Source organism: Podarcis cretensis, assembly GCF_951804945.1.
Source record: "Podarcis cretensis genome assembly, chromosome: 1".
NCBI classification, from domain to species: Eukaryota; Metazoa; Chordata; class Lepidosauria; order Squamata; family Lacertidae; genus Podarcis; species Podarcis cretensis.
In genome coordinates, this window is record NC_137170.1 from 53,575,473 (window position 1) to 53,587,131 (window position 11,659).

General features: G+C 44.6%; 1 protein-coding gene across 1 annotated transcript in view; it reads right to left on the minus strand.

Annotated features, from left to right (window-relative positions):
• Positions 1-6: 6 nt before the first annotated feature.
• The window catches only part of PRDM11 (PR/SET domain 11), a 53,019-nt gene continuing 41,366 nt past the window's right edge, over positions 7-11,659 (minus strand). Inside the window, 3 exon segments of the mRNA XM_079996091.1 lie at positions 7-10,896; positions 10,899-11,255; positions 11,258-11,353. Of these exon segments, the coding sequence (XP_079852217.1) occupies positions 9,194-10,896; positions 10,899-11,255; positions 11,258-11,353 (2,156 nt within the window). The 3' untranslated portion in view covers positions 7-9,193.

Below are 11,659 nucleotides of genomic sequence, written 5' to 3' on the forward strand. Positions count from 1 at the left end.
CCTTGATAAACTGAAGTGTTTCTTTTTTTATTAATAATCATCTTACATTACAAGTATAATGTATGACAAAAAGAAAGTTCTCGTGTACATACTAGGGATATATCAACATAGCTCTATTCGTATCCAGTGTCCTAGCCTCTTTCACACAGGTACTATAAAGCACAGTCCGCAAAGTAATAACTTTTTTTTCTTTTCTTTAAAACATTGTCAGAAAAAGTGTGATATTAACATTTTAATACATATGTAATAATAAGATTTCTAGATTGTTTCTCCCCCTCCCCTCAATTACATGTGTGCATGGTTCAAGCTAACAGTTGGGGACTGGGGTTGTGAAGGGAAAGGGGGGAAAGGCAAAATGCGAGGAGGTTATCTTCACACACCTCCTCGATTCTTCGTAAAGTGAGTTTGTGGGGACGCCTGAAAAGGAGAAGTCCGACAGCCCTCCTGTTGCATTTCTAAAATTACAGTTTGAGTGATGTGTCTCCCCAGCAGTGGCTGGGAAGGTTTTTTCTATACATGAGGTGAAGTGCCTGACAGATTTTATAAAAAAAAAAATATTTTACAGAGCGAGGGTGCCTTGCTGGCAGCTTGCAGGCTGGTAAAGAGTCCAGTAGCCATGAGAAGGTAACTTATCCATGAGGTTCAGTCCTGAGGATCACGTTTTCTAGGTAGCTGTTATTCTATGGGATTACACTCTACAGTCCTGAAGCTTGATTGGGGGGCAGGGGGCAGAGGTTCAGGTAGGCCAGGTTTGTAACTGAGGTGGGTTTCCAGAGTTGTGTGGTGGCGACAAAGGCCTGACGCACATTGCCTGCATCATCACCATAAGAGTGTGTGTGTGTGTGTGGCACAAGCTCTCTAAATGTGTAGCTGCGCAACACCAGTCAGTGCAAGTAGTCGGTTGAGGAAAAACTGTTCCCACATTCACCCCCCACCCCGAGCCCCCAATAGCAGTAATATTTGTCTTTCTCAAAAAACTTGCGCAAGTCATTACATAGTGTCTGTATGGAGGGAAGTCCAAAACCATTTTATCCTCCCGCCTCTTCCTGGTATGAAGTAGTTGTGCTAACTTCATCCTAATGGCTTTGACCAGAGCAAAGCAAGAGGCCGTCCAGCTGGAAGACCTCTCGACACATATTTCACAAAGGACGGTCACCGGAAACGGTGGCTTGGATCTGCCATTCATATTAAAAAGGATATCATCACATTAACATTGTTTTGCTGGAGTGGTCTAGTCATAATGCCTCATTGCCAACACCAATAAAATAAAAATAAAAATGAGCATTCAGGCTGCAGTATTCTCTAATGACACAACTCCACTGCCCACCCTGAAAGCTATCTGATTTGCTCATTTAACAATGAAAAAAGCAGCAGCTCTTTGAAAAGCAGCCAGACAGGATGGTAGTAGCCGAGGAGCAACAATACAGCTGCACCGACTCCCCAGCTAAATCAATTTACCTATTTTAATCACTGCACTCAGAGCTTTTCTTCCTGTGCTAAACCTCCTCGCCATGTACTGAGGCTGGAGAATCTGTGGCTCTCCACCTACTGCAGGACTACAGCTCTCACGATCACTGATGACCATGGGAGATGGAGTCCAACAGCCGCTGGGATGCCACCCATCTCTCCTCTTCTTCGACTGCACTCTGTTCCTTGTTCAAATGAACGCTGCATCCCTACTCTAAACAGAGCATCAAGTACCGCTCACTGATGGCAATGGGACTCGGCCTTCCGCCTCCAGGGACTCCACTCCAAATTCATCGGACCGTTCTGCTTTGCTGGCCATTGAACAATACAAACTGGAACGGTGGGGGAGAGCACAAGCTACATTTCAGCCTGCACTCAGAAAGTCAAAACAAGCAGAGGGGGAAAGTGCGCAACTGGGTCAGATACGTCTTAGCTAAAGGCATTTACTGTCCGTGTCAACACACAACACAGATGAAATGTTCACCCGCATCCATTGCAAGATGGTCCCACTATTGCTATCATAGGCTTCATTTGGCATGCTGCCATGCTTACCAGCAAAATTTTAGCCTTAAGTACTTTATGCCTCTCCCCAAAGTGCAGGGCCTTCATTTGCAATAGGACAACCTATTTTCTCCCTAAATTTCATATTTATATCTATTGAAAACAGATACATATCTAAATATACAGTCTTATATAGTGATATATAGGCATGTGGATTCATTTCTTACATCATGTGTTGTACATGGGTTGCTATATAGGGACGTGCTGTATATAGATTATGTCTAGCCAAAGTCCTTTGCCCCACTGGCTTTAATGGGAATTTCCCCTTGAAAATCAGTGAAATGTTAAAAGTGCTTGAATTTAACTGGGTCAATGCCAAACGAGGGCAATCCAGAGGAAGTCAGGTGCGATGAAATCCCAATGGAAGCAACAGGACTTTCAAGGCTCACATCTGCCCCTTAGGCCGCCCCTTTCAAGAGGATGCATTGCAGACTTAAATCAGGTTTCATGCATACATATTTCACTTGCCTCCAGACGGACACAGGAATTGCATAGTACTGGTATTCTACTGTTTCTGAGATAGACTTTTGCCATCAAGGGGTGCTACTAACCCAATGCGTGTCTTAGCTATACAAATGACAGGCCCATCTTATGAGCTGAAACATAGCATTAGCTGAAACATAACCTGAAAGACCTCTCTCTGCAGAGGTAGCTAGCTTGTGGCCCTGCAGACATTGTTAAAACTCCCATAGCCCCAGCCCAAATAGGCAATGATCAGGCATCCACAGGAGTTGTAGACTGTTGAGATCTGGAGGGTCACGGGCTCTGCAAGCTCTGTTTTAGTGGCTGTGTTTATGCAGTGGGATCAGTATCTCTGAATGGCCACTGAGAGTCCAGACCAGCAGAACTGCAGACAACTGGCTAACAGAAAGATCAACTGATAGCCCAAAAGTGTGCCAGAATCATATACGTCTGCACTGTTTGTGTATTGCAGTGGGGTTGGACTAGAGGACCCTCGGGGTCCCTTTCAACTCTACAGCTCTATGATTCTATGCTTGTGTCCTCACTGTGCTTTGCTAATGTAGGAAGCTTTGGCTTTCTGTTTCCTTACCACAATCCCTGTCGCATTTGGCTTGATGGCCATGGCAATTTGACTTTTGTGCACCCCTGGCAGTCTGCATGCAAGGTAGCATCAGTGCGGGCTTAGTGTGTTTCTGACAAACAGACACATACATCTGTAGAAGAGCCTGAGTTATAAAAGATAGCTGGGAGATCTGCAATGAGACCCCCTTAAGAGTTAGAACTCCACAAGTTAAGGTACAGATACAGATATGAACAGATGAATCAATCAGGTGCTCAGCAAGAAGGAAGCATTTCATTACAAGCTGTATCTTTTTATCATTTAGAGCAGTGGTTCCCAAAGCTGGGTTTCCAGTTGCTTTTGGACTACAACTCCCATCATCCCTAGCTAGCAAGACTAGTGGTCAGGGGTGATGGGAATTGTAGTCCAAAAAACAGCTGGAGACCCAAGCTTGGGAAACACTGGTTTAGAGATTTAAGAGATCACACATTCATAATCATCATCATCCATTGCCTGAATGTGACAGGATTCCCGATCCCAGTTGGATCTCCTAGAATTGGATACTCTTGAGCCGGGCTCCTTTTTATCTCCTCCACACTGCAGGAGAAAGCTATACAAGGCATTTTGAAGTACCATCAAACGCAGGCAATAGTTTCTTTCTCTTGTGCTATTTGGCTGTGCTACACATCCACAAACGTCTTAACACCAGACGCCCTCTAGTGTCCTTTTCCCCCAGCCTCTATTTAGTTTGACTATGACCAAACAGACAGCTAAATCATAGCAACTGAGCATAGACAAATATTCTGTTCAAAACAACTGCTGGAAGCAGCCCCCCTCTTCGCAAAAGTGATACACAACAGCAATATAACATTGTTTTACCTGGCAGTACAACATTCGCAATGCAATCTTCAGCCAGCATTCTTATTTACCTGGCTGCTGATATGCATACCCTAAGACATGTGTATGATCACACACTCATCAAGTCCTTATGTTATCCCTGTACTTTAGAATATTTACCAATTTTTTCTTCATAACAGGATACCAACAAATACCATTTTGCATAGCATTAACAGGTTGGATTCTTGACAACTGGTCAAATTACTAAGTGTGCAACCAAATCTTAGATAATAAAATTATGTCTTCACTGAAGTGGACGTGATTTCGACAGAGCTAGGGTTTTATTTTAGTAATACTTTTCACCTTTTGATTTAACTAAACAGTCCATTACAAGGTGTAACATGCTTTCAGGGGCTTAAAGATGCAGGCATGTTTACAGTGGTACCTTGGGTGACAGATGCTTCAGGTTACAACCCGGTAGTACCTCGGGTTAAGAACTTTGATTCAGGATGAGAACAGAAATCGTGTGGTGGCAGCCGGAGGCCCCATTAGCTAAAGTGGTACCTCAGGTTAAGAACAGTTTCAGGTTAAGAACAAACCTCCGGAACGAATTTAGTTCTTAACCCAAGGTACCTCTGTGATTGATGTATTTTGGTAGTAAAAAAAATTCAGATAGAGAACATTTTCATACATTTTCATTGAATAGAGAGAACTTGGACTCTGAATGGGAGATTGTACATGAAATTAAAAACCAATAAGCAGTTTTGTAATTTTGGAGCTCAGATGTGGAAACCTATCACATGTATAACATCACAGGTAAGACTGTGAATGTAAACCAAGCCACGGACTATTTCAGTCTCATTTTAACCAACCTGGATTATCTATTTATAGTTAAACTACTAACGCTATGGGGGGAAATAGTGGCAGATGATGTAAAATATGGCCCAGACACAGTTAAGCACCACTGATTTTAATGTGAGTGAATTAAGCGCCTGATTGCCTCTTTCACTGAAACAAAGATTTAAAATTGCTTAATTTAAACTGGATTGTGTTCTGCATGTATTACAGTATGGCCAAATGTTTACACAAACACACACAAAACCCCAAAATGGGAGAGAAGAGGAAGCTTTCACAGAAGCATGTGCCATTTTCTGTTCTCTGCATGCTGGTCATTGTAAATATTTCATTTTCTTGCCCATTTACACAACATTCTAGACATACCCTACAGGTGATTTAATATTACGCCTCCTGCAACCCGTTGATGCTTGAGCATCAGAGCACAAGAACACATCTCCTGAATATAAGCAACTACAGAAGAGGAATTATGCAGGTGAGCTCATGAACATTTAATGAGTAGCATCTTAATCTCTCCCCAAAAAGGCTAAAAACAACCCGTGTCCTAGCAAAGTATTTCTTCTTCAGACCAATAATGAAGAGAGGGATCACAGGCAAAGCAAAATGCAGATTACCTAGGCCAATTGTTCCTACTTTAAGAATCACAGAATCATAGCGTTGGAAGGAACCATGAAGGTCACCTGGCCCAACCCTCTGCATTGCAGGAATCTTTTGCCCAACGTGGAGCTCAAACCCACGTCCCTGAGAGTCTCACGCTCTACTGACTGAGCTATCAGTCTGAGGAACAATGTTTCAGAAACCATATACAGAAATGGTTCCTGAATGTAAATTGTGGTTGGATTCACCTTAGGCACTGTCTAGTGTACACACTCTAACATTAGCACATATCGGGAGTGCTTCAAATAACAAACCGTCTTCTAAATTCCAAAATTGTCTTTATCCAGCCTTATCATCGTTTCCACCAGAGCCTATGTTATTTATCTGAAATGAACCAATTAAAGCAACCAGATTATGAGTATTGGGACAGCTGGGTCGTAATTTACAGGGCCTATAAAATGGCCAAAAACCACTGACAGTAAGAATATAGTAGCAAAGCATTTATACTCCCCACCCCCCACTCTCTTGGAGTTAATATCACCAGTAAACCAACACAAGGGTGAGTGGAAGCCTCTTAGTTGTGCAAACTAATGCTGACAATGCTAATCTCTCATCACCCATGGTATGTAGATGGCCTTGGGTCACACCAAGGCTCTCCAAATCCCAGCAGTTGTTTCTATGCTTAGAATAGCATTATGTAAAAACATTCTACATTAAGTTACCATTGTAGCGTTAATACCAACGATGCCTTAACCGCTGTCAAAAATGATCAAAACTACGCAACTGTTTTAACATTTCCTAACAAATCTTCCTTCTGTGCTCATCAGTCTCACTCCCTACCATCAGCCCAAAGCAGGTAATATTGCAGACAAGGAATTTCTAAAGCCCAACATAAAATGATACTTATCAAGTGTGTGTGTGTGTGCGTATCTGTGTGTGGAGTGAGAAGGCAGTGCATGAACCCTGGCAGTGGAAGTGACTAAAGCAGCCTTTGCCAACCTCGTGCTCTCCACTTTCGGCCAGGGCTGATACAAGTTGTGGTCCAAAGCTGGAGGAGGGCACCGAGTCGGCGAGGGCTGGACCAAAGGTATATCTGCACCAGTTGTTGTTTTCCTGAACAAAGAGTTGCTGCAATCTGTACCTGATTTTGTTTGCTGTCCCTGATTGCCTAGGATAGTTTCTCAATTCCTGCTTCCCACCCCCTGCTTTCATATGGAAGTCAGTGCCACATTTTTTAAAAAAAACACCAACTCCCATACAATTACAACTGTCCTACCCCAGAGCTCCTCCCTCTGGCTCATTCTTCAACCCAGAGGTTTTCAACCTGTTTGGACCACAGCTCCCTTGACCAACTGCTTTCTTTTAGTGGCACCCCTGTGCGGCTCAGGAGCCCAGTTGTGTCACCCCTTGCCTGCAGAGCCAGAAGCCCCTCAGCGCTTTTTAAACACCGTCCCTTGTGCAGTGTTCCTCATCCTCCTCACCACTCTCCTCTCCTTGGGAGTCCGCCAGGCAGTCTCTGAGCTGCCCCCCCCCCTGCCCCAAAGAGAGGTGCCTCCTCACACTGTCCCACAGCGGCCTGGGAAGCACACCTTGGTCAGCTAGGGCTGCTGCAACAAACAATTGTGCAAGTCTTTGGGAGGCAGAGACGTGATAGGGCATCAAAGGAGGGCGGGAAGGAAAGAGGGACAGAGGCCAGTATTGCCCGTGGCACCCCGGCCATCATTCAAGGCACCCCAGGGTGCCATGGCACACTGGTTGAAAACCACTGCTTCAACCCATCATCTTTCTATTTTTGCCTATGTGCCGCTTCTTATGCTACTGTTGTGCATTTGTCATAAGACAACTCACTAAATCCTTCAGCTATCTTCCCTCCCACCCCTCTTTCCTTTTGTCTGGAGGCAGCCGGGCTGAGTTCTCTTAACAGCTCCAACTGCTTTACAATCCCATGGAGATGCCACAAAGCACGGAGCCTCTATCCCTAGTTCTTTTGTATGACAACACATCAAGGTATCTGGGGTTTTCTTTGTTTTTCACTGAGCAGTTGCAGGGTGAAGGGAATGAGCTTTGAGTCCTGGATATAAGAATCGCGCATGAATGGGAACAATGCTAAAAGATTATTCCCGGGACATTTCCACCGAGCGAAAAGAGAGGAGGAGGAAAAGACACAGTGAAGGAAGCTGGTGCAGATATACCCTAAGAGAGACTGCTTTAACAACATGCTACATTACCACTGGAAACGTACGGTTTAAAAAATAAAATCATCTATTTATATAAATGAAAAGCTAGCAGCTAGCAGCATCAGTTCCAGAGATACTTTAGCACCAAGACCAATAGGAAGGGTCAGGAGGAAAATGGCAGGGTGTGTGTGGAGAGAGGGAATATGGAAAAGTTCAGTGTAACTGACGTCATTGCTGTATTTCCAAAACAATGCCAACTGGCATAAGGTTAGTCCCTCTGGAAACATGCCATCCTAGTAGTTCCAGGCAAAAAAATCATTTTATTCCTGTGATTGTCCATTATTGTTGTGGTGCTGCCCTCTGCAATATTAGCAGGGCAAGGCACAGTCAGCAGTGGAGGTTTTGTGCTCATTTTGGCTTATTTAACCTGAAGCGTTGGGGTAGTAAAAAAAAAAAAAAAAAAATCTCCACAGATGTGTTTATTTGAGCTGCAAATATGTTGCCATACCATGCACCCCTTTGAAAGAAGCAGTTCACAGGAATAAACACAGCATTCCGTTTTTTCTTTTGCCAGATGACTGAACTTCAAACCTTACTCAACGGAGGATATGTGAACCCCTAAGAGGACCTTGTCATGTGACGACAATCAACGACGGATCTTGCATTGATATCCCCTGCCACAGAAACGTGGCAGGCATTTCTTTCACTTGTTATAAAAACCCAAACAAAGACACAACCCATTTATGATGATAAAGACCGAGTATAAATAACATAAAATTAGCATACATATTTTAAGCCCTGGAGTCTCTGCCCTGTTACGGGGCTTTGACTCGTTGGCTCTCTAGCTTCCAGCAGCCCGGGTTTTCAGTAAAGAGTTTTATTTAATTTTTCTCATTGTCTACTATATAAAAATATAAATGCAAAAACACCCCACCCCACCCCAATAGTTCCCCATCTTCTGCATTATGCTATTTTCATCTGAACATGCTATCAATATTGTAAGATACATGAATCGTTAGTAGAATTTTCACAGGAGTAGCAGAAAAAAGGTTTTGCCTTACACTGAAAATGCCCACCGGTGGTTAAGACCAAGGAAGGGGCATCATGGGCCAATTGACAGAAACAACAGAAAATGAACCAGATCATCAGAAGAAGCTGCAAGAATCCACTCTAGCCTACGTGAAAATTGGGAAGCTGGAAAAGAAATACCAAAATGTAGGCACTGGGCTCAAAAATCCCAAGCGTCATTAGTAGAGGGCTGAAATGGCTCAGTTGCTAACTAACAAAGAAATAGAGAGAGAAGGAGAGACAGAAAGAGAGAAGACATACACACAGAAGCATAATGAGAAGTAGGATGACATTGGCCTGCCACGTCTAGCTTATAACATCAGTTTGAAAATATAGACTATGGCCCCAGCACATGATTCTGAAGAATGAAATGTTGCCACCTACATTGCAGCTGCCACGGTTGAAGATGTCAGTAAATGTTAAGTCTTGTCTCATTCATAAAAATCCCTCTTAGCTTCCATCAGATAAGTTTTAAATTTTCAGTGTTGGGCTTTACATACATACATATATAATATATATATATTTCATATACTATATCAAAGCTTAGAGTATTGATTTTTTTTCTTTAAAAAAGGGATTCAACAGCTTTCTAAACGAGAGGCATTCCTTGCTAAATATCAGGGTAAAACTCCGACCCGTGGTCCATGCTCTGCAGCACTGGCTTCTGATCCAGGGAGGACATCCTGCTCAGCATTTCTGCAGACAGTGTGTAACTATTGCTAGATTTCTCCTCAAACCAACTATCTAGTGCTCTCTTGGCTTCGAAGTTGGCAATAGGTGGTCCATTAACAGCAATTGTCAAAAGGTCACTGAGCTGCTCCAGGGTGAGCCGAGAGCGATTGTTCTTGCGCACTCTCTGCAGGGCATTGCGCCCCTTTTCGCAGCAGGCTGTGGAGGTGGGAAGAACTTTGAGGATCTGGATGATTTTGTTTAAAAGAGGAAACCTCTGCCTGTATTTACAAATGTGGCCGATTAAATCTTTGAAACCATTTTTGGTATAATAATCCACCTTGAGTTCCCGCCATTCCATGAGCAAGCTCCCCCTGGGGTCCATGCCTTCTCTGCTCACTTCTGTGGAAAAAGTTGGCACGGCTTCCAGGTGCTCAAAAATCTGCACCATGTCTTCCCTGCCATAGCTCATAAGCTCCTCTGCGCTCCTCGGCCAAGCTGCGAGGTCAAACACTTGGCAGGCTTTCACAAATGCCCGGCTGCGAGGTTCAAACCTTTGAGCTAGAATCACCTGGGTCTTCTGGCATATCTTTTCTCGAATGGACTGGAATTTGGCTTCTGCCACCCGTAGGTTTTTCACAGCCACGCCATTGAAGCTTTCTCGAAAGCTCTCCTCAAACTCCTGGAGATACTCGCCGGGAGAATCGGAGAGCCTGCTGATCTCTTGGATGGCTTCCTCGATTTTGTCATCCACCTGCGACACAAGGAGGTATTCGCCTTGGAAGACAAAGGCAAGGCGCGAAAGCACGGCAATGACGTCCAGCAGGAAGTAGATCAGCTTAATTGACTGGTAGTCCATGAGGAACTGCAGGAGAGCCAAGGCAATGGCAGACGCATCTGCTCTTTGTGTTTGGCCGCTGACATCTTTGAGATGGGCCACCACTTCCAAGTAATCCTTGATCAGAGCGTTGAGGACATTCTGCTCCCCGATGATCCACTTCACTGCTCTGATGTCTCCCAAAAACTCAGTTTCTTCACAGAGAGTAGCAGCAGTGACCCTCAGCTCGCACATCAGCCTGGGAGAGTAACGGTAAAAGCTGAGTAACTGCTTCAGATTGTTCTCTAGCTCCTCCAGGCAAGGAAGCTCTTTCCCACTAATCGCATCCAATATCTCCAAGTGCGGCTTGTGTACCATAAGGGGCAGACAGAGCAGCCAAGGCAGAGTCTTTCTGATTGTCATGTACATGTTAGCTCTAAGGCTGGCAGTGATGTTAGCACCATCGACTCCCAAACCAACACTCGGCTTTTCATCCTGCAGCCGGATTCCCAGGGCGGAGAAAGCCCTATCTAACGCTTGGATGTAACTATCGGTTGCAGAAAAGCCCAGCTCCTGGAGAGAGAGGAATTCAGTGGCCGGAGGCCCATCGCTGCTGATATACTGCACGTAAACCGCAACTGTGTCGGCAAGCAAATCGTCGCTCTGCCCGTCCAAAATGATGCTGAGGAAGGGAGATTGCCTGACCCGTTCGACGAGATCTTCTCTAAGAGCTCGCGCAATGTGATGGATCAAGATTTGACAGTCTCCCTCGTTCATATACTGATCCACCACTTTGAGCTCGCACTTTCTCAGTAGTTCCGCAAGAGCCTGAAGTCACAATAGGGCCGGCCTTCCATCGCTAAATGGTAGGCTGTGTTGAAGAGCAGAGTCATATTTCGGCACATCTCTTCCGTCTTCTCCGGGTGCATCCTGAGCCTGTAAAGTTGCAGGCACTTCTTGTGGAGGTTGCTCTGGCTGTGAAGTTTGATTGTGTGTATCTTGAACTGCTTGGAGCCGATGATGAAAGCCGAAGTCCGAGAGGATTGCACTGTATACTGGCGGCAGACGTGGCACCACATTTCGTTGAGCGTCGGGGAGTACCTCAGAAACCAAAACTTCTTGAGCCACTCTTGCTTGAAGCGCCGAATCCTCCTGGTGACGGCGGACAATTTGGAAGGCTCGTCTTGGCTGTTATCATGTCATTGGAGACAGATTCGTCTGCTGAATCCACCTCTTGGTCGTCGTCCTCCATGATGGTGGGAACAGACATGATGCTTTCCGAAGCTGCGAAAGAAAAGAAATGAGGGGGAAATGGAGAAGGTTTAAGGTAGGGTTGTAAGAAACAACACAAAACTGTTAGACAACTATCCCACATGCCCCCCTTGGCTACTCATGCCATTTGCAGCAAAAAATGAACATGTTACTAGCGTAAATTTTGGTTTATAAACATTCCGAGACCCCCTCATTATCTAAAATCATAATTTCCAAGAGTCCATGCAAGCCTGGGTAGCAAACGCCACTCTGATATTCTGACTACTTTCATATTCACAAAAGGCATCAATGACAGAGCATGTCCCGAATGAAATCAAA